The sequence below is a fragment of the Crocuta crocuta genome, unplaced genomic scaffold (genome assembly GCF_008692635.1).
Source record: "Crocuta crocuta isolate KB4526 unplaced genomic scaffold, BGI_CrCroc_1.0 scaffold4, whole genome shotgun sequence".
Classification (NCBI taxonomy): Eukaryota; Metazoa; Chordata; class Mammalia; order Carnivora; family Hyaenidae; genus Crocuta; species Crocuta crocuta.
In genome coordinates, this window is record NW_027529996.1 from 5,517,840 (window position 1) to 5,534,293 (window position 16,454).

The window sequence follows — 16,454 nt, forward strand, 5'->3', positions numbered from 1 at the left end:
CCCCTCCCCGCCTCTCTCCCCCCCTCCTTCCCTCCCTCCTCTCTCTTTCTCTCCCTCCTTCCCTCCCTCCCTTCCTCTCTCCTCTCTCTCTCTGCTCTCTCCTCTCTCTCCTCTCTCCTCTCTCTCCTCTCTTTCCTCTCTCTCTTTCTCCCTCCCTCCTTTCCCTTCTCTCTCTGTCATCCCTCTGTCACCCCACTGTCCATTCCTCTCTCTCTCTCTCTTTCTCTCTCTCAGAAAATACAAAGTAACTTTGTAAATTGGGAAAGTGTTTATCATAAAAGGGACATGATTGGGGCGCCTGAGTGGCTTAGTCGGTTAAGCATCTGACTTTCACTTAGGTCATGATCTCGCGGTTCGTGGGTTCGAGCCCCGCGTCGGGCTCTGTGCTGACTGCCAGCTCAGAGCCTGGAGCCTGCTTCAGATTCTGTGTCTCCCTCTCTCTCTGACCCTCCCCTGCTCACGCTGTCTCTCTCTCCTAGAAATAAATAAAACATTAAAAAAAAAAAAAAGGACATGATGGCCAATATTATGAAGGCACAGGAGAGGCCAAAAAGGACTGGAAACTGCACTTGACAATAAGCTATATATATGTTCAGTAATATATTAGTGTTCTTTTTGAAAATCAAATATTACAAAAGAGATTGTATTTAAATAGAAGAGTGATGTGCTTTTTAGTTGCATCATGGCATGAAATCTTATTTAGCTTAAGGAATAAAAGACTAAGAACAATTACATAGCAAGAAGTTTCTACCTGCCCATCCAATTTCAAAAGGATCCTTTTCCCTCCATTAATTTTAAAGTAGATCTTTAGATCTCTGTAGTTTAATGTTCTCTGTGATGGACAGATTTGGGCAAGAACAAAAGGGTTCTTTCCCTATTCTGATTTGCCCTATGTTTTTTCTGCCTTCCTCATGTAGTTTAGAGTTAAATATTACTCTTAAGTATTAGCAGTCTTACCTGAAGGTAAAATTCTTAGTTAATCCTATATAAAACATGACTTTTCTAGTATTCTACCTTGATATATCTAAAGGAATAATTAATAAAATGTTTCTAATTTGTTTACTGTGAAATCCAAGCAAAAGAAAATATCCAAACAATTTAAATTGCATTAAGTGTGTTTGGAAAATGTAGTTAATGTTAAGTGCTAGCATAATGCTTGGAATCTAGTAAACTCATACTCAGTGTTAGCTATTCTTTTTTTAAAAAATTATTTTAATAAGAAGGATTCTAAGGGGTCACCTGGGTGGCTCAGTTGGTTGAGCCTCCCGACTTTGGCTTGGGTCATGATCTCCCAGTTAGTGGGTTCAAGCCACACAGGGCTCCCTGCTGTCATCGCAGAGCCTGCTTGGGATTCTCTGTCCCCATCTCTCTCTCTGCCCCTCCCCTGCTTATGCTTTCTGTCTCAGAAGTACATAAACCTTTATTTTTTTTTTTAAGGATTCTAAAGATTATTCTTGAATTACCAAAATAAGTCTTACAGTCTCTTTGCCTGCAATCTTTAAGAATCCATTATAATTCCAGTTGTTTTCTTCTTACCTGCTTACATGGTTTCTCTATCTCTCTCTCTCTTTCTCTCTCTCTCCCTCTCTCTCATGTGTTACCAAAAGCTAAGCACTTTGTATGTGTCTGTCTTTCTTCAGAAAGTCTTGTCACACTTTGGAATTCAGTTTACTTGATTGATTTGGCAACTCAGCTCATTTTTTGAAAATGACTTCAAAAAATATTACAACTGTTTTGTATTTTTAGAGGAGGAGCCACATTCTCTTGTGGTATATCCTAAGCTGAATTCTCCCTGTAAATCTTTAAGCATGAAATAATGGTTATATTTCAAAGATTTAACTTTTTATTGTTGACTTTCATCACTCCATCTAGTTGATACTTTCGATTTTTCATTAAGATTTGAGTTGCCCCCTAGTTTTTATTATTTCACGTATCTGAATAAAGACACGTTTAAATTTACACAGTCTGAGCCTGATGAATCACTAGGTTCTAGCTAGAAATCTCATTCAGTTTTGGAACCTTAGGTTTGGACAAAATATTTGTGTTCAGTTGCTACTACACACCTTCCCTTCCATCCTCCCTTCCTGTCTTTTTTTTTCTTTCTCTTTGGAAATATTTGGGATGCTTCAAATTCCAAAATTTTCTTAACCTGTAAATTTTCCATTTAAATTTAGCCTAAAAACGACTAGCAGCCGTAAAGTACTTGGGAAACAATACTCCAAGTCAGTAACATTAACAAGCTAATTATGAAAGGCATTTGAAAGGGATTGTATGATATCTTGATACTTGGTAAATGACTGAATTGGATTTTAAATGTTTAAGGCTTTTAGATCTGATATTTTGAAAGGTAGACTATGTCTTGACACGAAGTACTAAAATTTGATTGAATGAATGAATTAGCATTTTGATTTTGAGTAAAATCTACTTTTGCTGCTGTGGTGTTCATGCCACCCTATGATAGCGTTAAATCTCTTTTTTCAATTTCTAATCACATGGAACTGAATTTTGATTTGCCTCCAAATATTTGCATATTCTCCTCTCATTTTTGTCATTTAGCCTAAACATGTTATTTTAATATTTGAAGAATATTACTAGAAGGACCACTTTTGTGGGCAGAGGCAAATTTCCTCTTTTGCCCTTGAGTATATTTTTGCACAGCTGTACAGGGTTACAGGACAGCAAATGATCCATTTTTATCTACCTCCACTTTGATCACGTGCCTAGGAGAATGGGCTTGTCTTTCTACATGACATTGGTATGTCTCGTACACTTTCTTGACGTGGTTCTGTCTCTTCACAACAGACAGATAGATGAAGGGGTGTTTGTAGACCTATGTGGGTAATCCCAGTTTGTCAAGATAGGCAAGAAAGCAAATTCTTGGAGTGAAGATCGTTTTTTGTTTTATAGGAATGAGAGTGGGCTCAGGCTGTGGTGGTAACCACAGAGAATGAGAAGCAAAAAGCATTTGGTATCCGTATTTTGGGGAGATGGGGCAGGAGACTATTTGGTGTAAAGCTATGCTTTGAGACTACTGAAGCAACTAGTTATCTTTTAGAAGCACACAATATAAAGGAGGTGGAGATTAGCATCTAGCATTTATCGAGGATCTACCCTGGGCCTCAAACTCCTATTTGGTGTTTCACTTTAGAATCTCATTTGATCTTCATAGCAACCTGCATGAGGTGATTATTTATCCTCACTTAACAGCTTAAATTGTATGAAGTTATGCAATTAAATAGAGTTGGGATTTGGAACCCAGGTTTATCATAGTATAAAAAAACATTTGTCTTTTAAAGTAATTATAACCTTAGACGCTCAACACCATAGCAGAATTTTTCATTTTCCATTTGCTTTGTTTTATCTTCATATTAGCCCACTGATTTTTAAATAATTTTAAAATTACAAAATAATGCATGTTCATTATTTAAAATTAAAAACACATACACAAAAACATAAAGAGGAAAATAGACATCATGGCTTTATCATTTTATGACAGCCGCTGTTAGCATTTCGATGTATATTTGTCCATGTGTTTCTTATGTGTACTACCTTGGACCCCACCCCTGTCCCTTTTGCCATCTCTAAAGTGTCCCCGTGGCTCTCACCTTTCTTCTGGACCGGGGGAATCTGGTGGCCTCCTTGAATCACAGTCTGCAGTGGAGTGTTGCTGTTCTGTAGTCCTTGACTCATGCACAGATCCTTGCTCCCATCAGCTATGGACAGGTTTGCTGTCCATAATCACTAAGGATTAGTGATTCATGAAACCCTTAGCTGCTTTTTTCAAAATGGCAGTGGGCACCGATGAGACTGGTGGACACTTTTAAGATTTCCTAGATTATTTAGTAGACTTCCTAGACTATTTAGTACAAACATTTAAATTGTTCTGTTTTCGTGGTTAAATAATGCTGTCATGAAAGATAACATTGTAGATAAATGTTTGTTCACCTTTTGGTTTTTCTTTAGGTTATTTGAAGAGGGGTTGCTAGGACAAAGGATATATACCTTCCTAAAGATGTCTGATACATATTGCCAAATTGCTGTACTCCTTGGCTATGAGTTTTTATTAGACCAGAAACTCAGGCCAAAACCTGAATTGTCTAATCTTTATTTCTGTTAGATTTTAATTGACAGTTATTTTATTAATTGACTATACAAATAACTAGAGCAGTTGGGGAATAAAGTGAGCCTCTAGCTTTGAACACAAAATTATTCCGTTGAAATAACCAAAACAGGCTATGGGATATAGGAGTTCGTAAAGAACCTTAAAAAGTGCTGTCATTCTGGACTGTAAAAAGTAACTCCTCACTTGAATTTAGGTACAGGGTCAAAGATACAGACTTTGAAACTATTATTTTCTCATCTAAATTTAGGGAAACCCCAATTTTCATCTCCAACTTAATGGCGCCCTTAGGCCTAACCTTGTGTCATAACAAGAAAACAGGAGTTCTACTTGAACAGAAATAGATGGTGTGTGTGGTAAACAGAATAATAGACCCCAAAGGATATCTATGCCTTAATCCCTGGAACCAGTAAATATGACTAGATTATCCAGATTGTCCCAGGGAGATCAGATGAGCCCTTGAAAGCAGAGTTTTCTCCCCCTGAGAGTGGAAGACAAAGTCCAAGATTCCTGAGAGGATTTGACAAACCATTGCTGACTCTGAGATACACAGGGCCACATGCAAAGATGGAAGAGGCCTCTGGAGCTAAGGGTAGATGCCAGCTGACAGCCAACAAGGAAATGGCAGTCTCAGCCCTAAAACCATAACAAACTGAATTATGCCAACAGTGTGGATGAACTTAGAAGTACTTTCCTCCCCAGAATCTCCAGAGAGGAACTCAAACCTGCTGACACCTTGATTTTGATCTTGAGAATTCAGTTGAGCCAAGTTGTGCCTGGACATCTGACCCACAGAAACTGTAATATAAGAGTGTTGCTTTAAGCCTCTGAGTTTATAGGAATTGCTTATAGCAGGAATAGGAGACTAATACTGAGAATGGAAGAGACATAACCAAACCATTTCTTTATTACTAGAATAAGAGATCCATAGTTCTGTTTATTCATCTACAAGATTTTAAAGTGCTATGAATCAGGCTGAAAAATTGACAGCTTCTGTAAAAAACTATCAGTAGCTTGTGGCAAGTTTATAAACTACTTTTGTTTGCTTATGCCCATAATCTTATATTTCATTTTTGTCTTAGCTTTTTTTTCTTTTTCTTTTTTATTTTTTTAAATGTCTATTTATTTTTGAGAGAGAGAGGGAGACACAGAATCCAAAGCAGGCTCCAGACTCTGAGCTGTCAGCACAGAGCTCAATACAGGGCTTGAACCCATGAACCATGAGATCATGACATGAGCCGAAGTCAGACCCTAAACCAGCTGAGCCACCCTGGCGCCCCAATGTCTGTGCTTTTCATGCATATTATAATAAATTTAAAAATGAGTGAATTGAGTTTTTCCATTAATGTTATGGTAACTTTCAAATGTTGCTAGATAATCTTAACAAACATCATTTTTTTATACTTCAATAATCATTTGCTTCTGCCATACTTTAGCATTTCCTTGATAATCTCTGATGTTCAGTCTTTTTCTGTCATTAACCGTATTCCTGACTGGACAATTAATTACAGGAAAATAAATATGTAGGTCAAACCATAAAGGGATTTTCAGATAATAACTGTGTTACATTTAAATTCACGTGGAATTATGTTTTTTAAAAAGCTGGGTCTTGAAGATGGTAGTGGCTTTCATCAGCACATTCTACATGGACTTATCCACTTAATCTGTTCTTGGCTTACAAATAAGATTTGACCTACTCTTATTGTGATGGTACAGGTTTTTCTTATAGAAAATGAAATTTGAAATTTTGAGTAGTAGTAGTGACAGAGTTTTAGTAATTTTTTTAGTTGTAATAAGTATTTGTAAAATCAGTTTGTTTTTTTTTTAATATTTATTTCTGAGAGAGAGAGAGTGAGCGAGCAGGGGAGGGTCAGAGAGAGAGGGAGACACAGAATCTGAAACAGTCTCCAGGCTCTGAGCTGGCCATCAGCACAGAGCCTGATGCGGAGCTTGAACCCACGAACTGTGAGATCATGACCTGAGCCGAAGTCAGATGCTTAACCGACTGAGCCACCCAGGCGCCCCTGTAAAATCAGTTTTGAAGAATATAACAAGAGTCTCATGTTGCTTTTGTAGTCAGCATTAATAAAAATTGTGTATATGCTGAAGTGTAATGTTTTTATTCATTTATTCATTCAGCAAATATTCTTTGAATAGCTCCTGTATGCTGGACACTGTATTATAGAGACTTGGGATATAGTACTGAATAGTCAAGTTTCTGCTTTCATGAAGTCTGGGAGGTGGGAATGGAGGAAGGGGTTACAGGGAGAAAAAAAATATGAATATACATCATATCAGGTGGATAAGTGCTTTGAAGAAAGATATAGCAGGATATGGTGATGGAGTGATGAAAGGGGGTCAAATTTAGATATTTTAAAAATATGAAAATATTGGTTGAAATATACAAAAGAATAGGAAGTACTTCAACAATATGAAGATATAGTGAAGAAAATACTTTATTAAATGTGCTTTTTGTTTGTGATATTCTATGTGAGGCTATTTATTATATAAATTTAAGTTAAGCTTGTTAGTACCCAAACTTACTTTATTATTATTTTTTATAGCTAGTTTTGGTTAGAGGTGTTGATTTGAAGTATTTTATTGATTCTGCCTTATTCTGCATCACTCTTTTTTTAATGTTTTATTTTTATTTATTAACGTTTTATTTCTGAGACACACACACACACACACACACACACACACACACACACACACACAGCGTGAGCAGGGGAGGGTCAGAGAGAGAGGGAGACACAGAATCCGAAACAGGCTCCAGGCTCTGAGCTAGCTGTCAGCACAGAGCCTGACGCAGGGCTCGAACCCATGAACCGTGAGATCATGACCAGAGCCAAAGTCACCGACGCTCAACCGACTGAACCACCCAGGTGCCCCCTTTTTAATGTTTTAAATGTCTGTTATTTTTGAAAGAGAGAGAGATACAGAGACAGAGTGTGAATGAGGAAGGGGCAGAGAGAGAGGGAAACACAGAATCTGAAGCAGCTTCCAGGCTCTGAAGTGTCACCACAGAGCCAGACATGGGGCTTGAACTCATGGACCACAAGATGATGGACTGAGCCGAAGTCAGACACTCAATCAACTGAGCCACCCAGGCACCTCTCTGCATCAAAATCTTGATTCACTATTAAGATATTAATTACTTGGATCCGTGTAGTTAGTCCATGGACCAACAAAAATGCCTAAAATTGATTTTACAAAGGTGAAACAAACATACTGCATTCAGTTAGTAAAGGTAAATTATTTTAAAAGCATAGAGAGATAAAAAACCATTTGCTGGTGTCTGTATTATCAGCTTTTATAATTAAAAATATTTTCAAGTGTTGATGATTACAGCTTTGTAGTGCAACTTAACGTCCAGAATTGTGATGCCTCCAACTTTGGTTTTCATTTTTAACATTACTTTGGCAATTTGGGGCATTTCTGCTTCCATACAAATATCAGAATTGTTTGCTCTAGCTCTGGGAAGAATTCTGGTATTATTTTGATAGGGATTGTATTGACTGTAGATTGCTTTGGGTAGTATTGACATTTTAACAACATTTGTTCTTCCAACCCATGAGCATGGAATGTTTTTCCATTTCTTTGTGACTTCAATTTCTTTAGTAAGCTTTCTGTAGTTTTTCGTGTATAGATTTTTTAACCTCTGGTTAAGTTTATTCCTAGGATTTTTTTATGGTTTTTGGTGCAGTTGTAACTGGGATTGAGTCCTTGATTACTATTTCTTCTGCTGCTTTATTGGTCTGTAGAAATACCACAGATTTCTATACATTGATTTTATATCCTGCAACTTTGCTGAATTCACATATCAGTTCTAGCAGTTTTTTGGTGGACTCTTGGGTTTTCCACTAGACTGTCATGTCATCTGGGAAGAGTAAAAGTTTGACTTCTTCCTTGCCTATTTGAATGCCTTTTATTTCTTTTAGTTGTCTGATTACCGAAGCTAAGATTTCCAACACTATGTTGAGCAACCAGGGTGAGAGGTCTTTTAGTTGTGGGTCTTTCGTACGTGGCCTTTATGATCTTGAGGTATGTTCCTACTTTCTTGAGGGTTTTTATCAAGAGGATGCTGTATTTTGTCAAATACTTTTTCTGCATATACTGAGAGGATCATGTGATTCTTATCCTTTCTTTTATTAATGTAATATATTATGTTGATTGATTTGCTGATATTGAACTAGCCCTGCATCCAGGAAATAATCCCACTCAATCATGGTGAGTAATTCTTTTAATGTCTTGTTGGATTCGATTTGCTAGACTTTGTTGAGAATTTTTTCATCCATGTTCCATCTGGGAATTTGGTTTGTAGTTCTCCTTTTTTAGTGGGGTTTTTGTCTGGTTTTGGAGTAAAGGTAATGCTGTCCTCATAGAATGAGTTTGGAAATTTTCTTTCAATTTCTATTTTTTGGAATTGCTTCAAGAATAAGGTATTAACTTTTCTTTAAATGTTTGGTAGAATTCCCTTGGAAAGCCATTAGGCCCTGGACTTCTGCTTTTTGGGAAATTTTTGATTACTGATTCAATTTCTTTACAGGTTATGGGTCTGTTCAACTTTTCTATTCTTCCTGTTTCAGTTTGGTAGTTTATATATTTCTAGGAACTTCTTCTAACTTGCCCAATATGTTGGCATATAATTGCTCATAATATTCCCTTGTTATTATTTGTATTTCTGTGGTATTGGTTGTGCTCTCCTCTTTAATTCGTGATTTTATTTGGATCCTTTCCTTTTTGATCAAACTGACTAGGGATTTATCAGTTTTGCTAATTCTTTCAAAGAACCTGGTTTTGTCGATCTGTTCTGTGTTTTGTTTTGTTTTTTAAATATTGATTTCTGCTCTAGTCTTTATTAATAATTTCCCTTCTGCTGGTTTTGGGATAAAGAAGGTATCTCACACACACACACACACACACACACACAGGAAAATTACTCCGCAATCAAAAAGAATGAAATCTTGCCATTTCCAACAATGTGGATAGAACTAGAGTGTATTATGCTAAGTCAAATTATTATCATATGATTTCTTTCATATGTGGAATTTAAGAAATAAAACAGATGAACATAGGGGAGGGGAAGGAAAAAATTAAGATAAAAAGAGAGAGGGAGGCAAACCACAAGAGACTTTCAAATACAGAGAACAAATTGAGGGTTGCTGGAGGGGTTTTGGGTAGGGGAATGGGCGAAATGGGTGATGGGCATTAGGGAGGACACTTATTGGAATGAGCACTGGGTGTTATATGTAAGTGATGAATTACTAAATTCTACTCCTGAAACCATTGTTATGCTACATGTTAACTATCTTGGGTTTAAATAAATTCTAAAAATTAAAAAAATATTCTCAAGTATATTTTATTCAATAATCATTGATAAATTTTTCTGCGTATAAAATAGGTAACTTTCTTTAAAGAAAATAATGTTTATATAGGTAAATGGAAAAGTGATAAGTATACATTTGACCCCTGAACAATGCAAGCGTCAGGGGTACCAAACCACCCTGTACGGTCTAAAATCTGTGTATAACTTTTGACTTCCTGGAAACTTAACTATTTATGGCCTACTGTTGATGAGAAGCCTTACCCATAACATAAACAGCCGATTAATACATTGTGTGTGTGTGTGTGTGTGTCTGTCTGTCTGTCTTACTGGATGATCTTGACATTTATTTTATAGTATGAGTATTTTTCATAGAAGTATAATTAGCATACAGCATTATAGTAGTTTCAGGTGTATGACATAATGATTCAATATATGTTGTATGCATATTATATACTCATAATAAAGTAAGCTACAGAAAAACTTAAAATCATAAAGGACATACATTCATAGTACTGTATTTATTTTAAAAAAATTATGTGTAAGTGGATCTTTAAAAAAAATCTGTGTATAACACAGTTCAAACATGTGTTGTTCAAGGGTCAACTACTATGTTTTGTGAATCAGTAAATAAGAATTTCAAGTCATTAAAATTGTTAGACAAGATTATCACACACACAAACTATTTCAGACAAAGGAAGTGTTTTCAAATGGTCTTTTTCTTGCTGTCTCTCCCTCTTTTGGAACATTTTAAGTAATGGACTATGGAAAACTTTAATTTACAAAGTGTCTGATTACTTAGGATCTAGTCAGTAGTATACTTGTACAAAATTCCTGTTGGGACTTACAACTGTAAGGAAGAAACTCCAAATGATACTATTGAAGTGGTTCACATTCAGTATTATTTTGTAATATTTTCAGAACGAGTATTTTCATGAAGATAACTTCTTCCTGAAGATACAATTGATGTGAAGATTTTAGGATCTGTTTTTAAAAATAAGATATGCATTTGAGAGTAGGAATTATCCTTTTCCATTTGTTTCTTTTTTTTGTTTTGTTTCTTTTTGAGAGAGAGAATGTACAAGCGGGGGTGAGGCAGGAGAGGGGTGGACAGAGGCTCCAAAGCAGGCTCTGCCCTGACAGCTGCAAACCTGATGTGGGCCTTGAACTGACCAACTGAACCATGAGATCATACCTGAGCCGAAGTGGGACACTCAACTGACTGAGACACCCAGGCACCACCCCTTTTCCTTTCATTTGTAGTTCAGTGTAAAGCCTGACAATTTTCCGAAGAATTTATTAATATGTCAATAAACAAATATTTAGGAAATTTCCAAGTGGTTATTTCCTATGTTAATGCTACTTTTTTTTTTTCTTTTCCAGTTTACAGATATGATCCAGACCTGCACATGAATGACTTTTGGTTAGTCAGAGTGAACATTCAATAATGAGTGGTGCAGCTTTGGGACTTGAGATTGTTTTTGTCTTTTTTCTGGCATTGTTCCTACTTCATCGATATGGAGACTTTAAGAAGCAGCATAGACTTGTAATTATTGGAACACTGCTAGCTTGGTATCTCTGCTTTCTTATCGTCTTCATACTGCCTCTGGATGTTAGTACGGTAAGAGGTGAAACTGAGTTTGGCAATTTGAAAGGCAATTGGAATCATACAGCATGTTTGAGATATGTTAGTTCTTAAAACAGCTAAATTATATAAGGTCATGCTTAACATTTCGTATTTAAATCTTACTGTGTGAATTTGATCATTAAAAAGCATAGCCAGGAAGGTCACTGGTGGATAGGTTGATATCCCCCAGTATCCCTTAATTGCTTGGTAACCTTTTGATTTTCATTTTTAAACCATGTGTTCATTGGTTTAGACAATATACAACCGGTGTAAGCATGCGGCTGCAAACTCAAGCCCTCCTGAGAACAGCAACATTACAGGATTCCACGCAACTGCTACCCCGGTTCCAAGGTATTTTTTCCTTTTTTTTTTAATAGTATAGAAGAAAAATTGTTTTAAAATTGTCAGTTCTTACCATTTGGGATTTAAATTTATAAAAGTTGACCCTCATTCTCTACTCTCCCCCCCACCCCGCCCCACTCCCATCCTTTGCTAGTAGACTTTTAATTACTTTGTATTCTATTTAAATTTAAATCTTAGCAAATTTTACATATTTATTGGTGCCTTGTCTTAAATAAGTTTTACATATTTATTGGTACACAAGGCCTCTTAGTAAATGTTAAGCAGAAACTTGGAGAAGACCTGATGTTTTTAGTCCTGGTTCTGCCTCTTACTAAGAATGTGACTTCCAACAGGTTTTTGCTTCTCAGCCTCTCTCTGGTCTAAAAAAAATTCATTTTCTCTTTAGCCTGATTTACAAAGTTGTATAAAGGACAAGGGGATCATTCTATATGTAGGATGTTCTTTTCATAGCGTGCATCTTTTGAAACCATTATAGTTTCAGACTGAGAATGAATAAAGTTTAAGTTATCGAAAGGTTATGTTAAATCCATATCAAACTTCCAAGTAAATAGCTTTAATAAATGTTGACTATAGGTTTTACCAATACCCTTAGTAGTGTTTGCATGCTTCTTTATGCAGCTTTTATTATTGTTTTAATCTAACCTGAATAAGGGTAAATTTAAAATGTAGATGTTACTCCCCTTTAAAACACATTAAAAATTGAATATGGATCAGCATCATTTGTGAATCGTTGGAAGCCCCTGGACTAAACAGTATCCTTAGAGTCTGGGAAGACTATTCATGAAAAATACACATATGTTCAGAAAATTCAAACAGAACTGTATATACAGATACTGGCATCTCTGTCGATGGGGTCTGTGTCACAGTGACTGATTAGTTAGGGCTTCAGTTACCAGGAGTTAATCACCTAATTTCTTTCACCTTCCTGTTTCCTCTCCCCAGGAAATAACCAGCCCCACAACATGGAGTGTGTATTTTAAAGACCGTCATCAATTTTAAAGGCCGTCAAATCAGAGATTTAGTTTCATGACATATTCATTCACTTTTAAAGACTCAACATTATCAGTGTATTAAGTGAACATTATACCCTCTTTTACTCAACGACTAAAAATACACTGAAAGTTGAAAATTTAAGTGACATTCCTCTCTAGAACAAACTGTTTTGTTCCCTTTATATGTTTTGTTTGTTTTTAGTTTGACAGTCCGCTTTGAATTTTAAATTTTCTATGACATTTTGGAAGCTACAGTTGGTAATTTAATATCTGAATGTAAATGAACTTTGCCATGCACAAGTTAACTGTATAACTTACTTAAGTAGTCATCATTTATTAATTGGCTATAAATTGTTGTTAAACAGCCGACATCCATGTTTCAAGCCATGGAGTTACATTCCTGATGGAATCATGCCAATTTTCTGGAGGGTAGTATATTGGACATCACAATTTTTAACATGGTAAGTGATAGTGAAGGATAAAAAGGTTTTAAATTTTGGCTAAAGTAAAAAGAAAAAGATTATACTTTCTCCGTGAACTTTCATGTTTTAGGGTTTATTCAAGTGTTGCTTTTTTTTTTTTCTTAAATCTGTATATTCTCCTTTACTGCTCATTCACTTCTCTCCTATCTTAAAACAAATGAAAAGAAAAACCCCCAACAAACAAGAAACAGAATACAGAAACCAAAATTTTTCCTTGTCACCATTCCTTCTAGCTATAGCCTTCTCTCTTGACCTTCTTCCATTCAGCCTTCCTCCAGTCTCAGTTTTACATGAAACTGCCCTTGCTGAGGTCATCATTGTCTCCTGCTTAGCCCAACCTGCTGAATTTCCTTTATGGATTCTATTTCTGTGGCCCATTTCCTAAATGCTAGCATTCCCTAGGGTCTCATTTTCGGTCATCTTATTACCTGAGCCTCTCGGTATAGCTTTAATTGTAGCCATAGTTGGATGCATTCCAAGTGTTTCTTTCTACCCACAATAGCTTTGTCTTTCTGCAAGGCTCCACACTCACATTATTCACTGCGTACTGAGCATTTTAGATATTCTGCAGGTAACTAAGCTATAAAACTGAAGTTAGTGAATATTGCAAGAGAAAAATCACACGGCACAGTAGGGTAGTGCCCCTATAAATTCATGTTCATCTAACTTGTTCAGGCTCCAGCATTGCCAGACTTCTTCTGTGTGTCTCTAGTCTGCTCGCTCTTTGTTCTCCACTGCAAATGCTTCTAATCACTACAGACCTCAAACCTCTAATGTTCCCTTTGTGGCTCTTTCTCTCTCTTTTACATCCTAGAATCAATCACCTTTTCTCCTTGCAGAGTACTTTACTTTCTGCTTCACAGTAAAAATAGAAGTCGTCAGATGACAGCTCTTTCAGCTTCCCACCAGCACACCTCCCTACTTATCCTTTTCCTCTCAAAGAATGGGAGAGGCAGCCTCAAAGTGATTTCAAAGTGAAATCCCTCTTCCTGAAATATGGACCCATCTCCTTCAGCTCTTATTCCTTTACTCACAGTTCCAGTTTCAACAAAGCATACACAATTCTCTCATCCTTTTAAAAAAGAAAAGAAAAAAAACCCCAAATCTCTAAAATGCAACCCTTTCCAACTTCCTAGCTTCTAACCTCATTGATCTATTCATCACAGCTTAGTTTCGAGAGGGTAGCTTTTTTTTTGAGAGAGCGAGCACTTGGACCTTAGCAAGTGAGGGAGGGGCAGAGAGAGAGGGAGACAGAGGATCCAAAGCAGGCCCTGCCCTGACAGCAGAAAGCCTGACTCGAGGCTTGAACTCAGGACCCGAGACATCATGCCCTGAGCTGAAGCCAGATCCTTAACTGACAGAACCAGCCAGGCGCCCCTCAGGGTGGGGGAGACTTTTTTATTGAAGTATAAATTAATACAGAAGAGTGCACAAATTGTGTTCAGTGTGACTTTTTTCAAAGTGAGTACACCGATATAATCGGCACTCAGATGATATTATAGAATATTAATAATGTTCATGCTAAGTCTAGAAGATTCCCTCATGCCCCTTTCTCAGTCATACGCTCCCCAAAGGTAGCCATGATCCCAACTTCCATCACTATAGATTAATTTTACCTATTTTTGAGCTTTATAAACATGGAATTAATATGGTATGTATTTTTTGCATCTCTTCTTTTGCTCACATATTTGGAAAATTCATCTGTGTCTTATTGTGTGTGCCAGTCTTCTCTGCTTTGTCATTTCTGTAAAAACTTCCATTATATGAATATACTGCAGTTTATCCTACCCAGCCAAATTTCTTAAATGAAATGTCTACATTTATTGTCTTCATTTCCTCATTGCTTACTCTTTCCTCACCCCATTGAACCCTATTTTCTAGCCCCACTTCTCCATTCACACATACAGGTTCTTAATTTACTTGACTTCTTGGCAGCATTTGATTATTGTTTTCTCTCTCCAGTTTGAAACACTCTCTTCTTCTGATTTTTCCTCTGTATGATCCTTGGTTTTCTTCCATATCTCTCTACTGTTCTGTCTCCATCTCCTTTACTGGCTTCTCCTCCCAGTTCTCTACCTGTCCTTTAAAAGATGATCTTTCCAGGGTCAGCCTCGGTTCTTTCCTTCTCATTCTACATATTCACCCTTCCAAATCTCATCTACTGGTGTTATTTCAGAACCACTGATATGGTCATGACTCCTGTATCTGTCTGTATTTCTAATCCTGTCTCCTGAGTGCTGCAGCTGGATAGCCAGCTACTTCCTGTGCAGCTCCTTTGGGATGTGTTCTAAGTACCTCAGATCAGTGTATTCACAACCAGTCTTCTCCCCTCCTGCTTCTTACCGTTATCACCACCCCTTGCCCTCTCCCACATAGTCCCAGTTTTGTTCCTTTTAAGTCCATTCTTCCTGCTGAAGACTTACTGCTCTTTAGAAAACTTAAATTTGATCACATCTCCATTCTTTTGAAGAAAAAGATTCCTCATTGTCTGAATGCAGTCCAGAGTCTTCATAAAACCTTTAAAGGCTTTTTTAGATTTATTGTAAGTCACTCATGACACCATTGTACTCTCTGACTCCCAGAAATGTGCTTTGGTCTCCCCAAAATCTAATATTACAAAAATATTCAGTCATCTGTTATAGTTTGTTCAGTGTTAATAATCACTCAAAATCATATTTATGAAAAGAACTACAACATTAAAATTGAAATTCACATAATTCTGGTATTTTGGAAACAGACATATCAAGTGTTTCTGTAATTATATTTTTCCCAACCGTCTAGGATTCTATTACCTTTTATGCAGTCCTATGCAAGATCCGGAGGGTTTTCCATCACCGGGAAGATCAAAACCGCACTGATTGAGAATGCGATCTATTATGGCACCTATTTGCTGATTTTTGGAGCATTTTTAATATATGTAGCTGTAAACCCACATTTGCACTTAGAATGGTAAGAAAAGTTGTTTTCTTAACTTTTTTATGTATATTTACATTTTTAAAAATTTATTTTTATCTCATGGGCAGTTAAAGAGACATCGCACTGAGAAACATATCAAGTTATGTGTTTTATAGAATCTCCAAAAAGAACTCCGAATAACTCATATTTCTAAGAAGAAAAAATGGACTGTTTAAATGTAGCTATTAGATGAAGGACTAATGCTTTGTCTAATAGCAATGTGTTAGAAGTATTAACCCTTATGATTTTTTAAATGTTTTTATTTTAATTCCAGTTAGTTAACATACAGTGTAATATTAGTTTCAGGTGTACGATGTACATGACAAAATGACTTTTTTTTTTTTAATGTCTGTTTTTGAGAGAGCCAGAGTGCACATGCAGGCAAGGGGCAGAGAGAGGAGACAGGATCCTAAGTGGGCTCTGTGCTGATGGCAGACAGAACAATGTGGGGCTCCAACTCATGAACCGTTAGATCATAACCTGATACGGGGCTCAGACTCCTGCACCGTGAGATCATGACCTGAGCCTAAGTCAGATGCTTAACTGATTGAGCCATCCAGGCATCCTCTAGGTTTCTTTTTCATTAGAG

The 16,454-nt window shown here is 36.7% G+C and overlaps 1 protein-coding gene across 7 annotated transcripts in view; it reads left to right on the forward strand.

Annotated features, from left to right (window-relative positions):
* LMBRD2 (LMBR1 domain containing 2) overlaps positions 1-16,454 on the forward strand; it is a 48,317-nt gene that overhangs the window by 2,521 nt on the left and 29,342 nt on the right. For 6 of the 7 annotated variants that reach the window (XR_013334978.1, XR_013334979.1, XM_077763486.1 and 3 more), the window contains exons 2-5: positions 10,830-11,067; positions 11,327-11,424; positions 12,794-12,889; positions 15,692-15,859. Coding sequence is in view for 5 of the 7 variants with exons in the window: in XM_077763486.1 (XP_077619612.1) it covers positions 10,894-11,067; positions 11,327-11,424; positions 12,794-12,889; positions 15,692-15,859 (536 nt within the window). In the remaining 2 variants the exon portion in view is untranslated. The remainder of the gene's footprint in view (positions 1-10,829; positions 11,068-11,326; positions 11,425-12,793; positions 12,890-15,691; positions 15,860-16,454) is intronic. The other variant, XM_077763490.1, reaches the window with a different exon arrangement.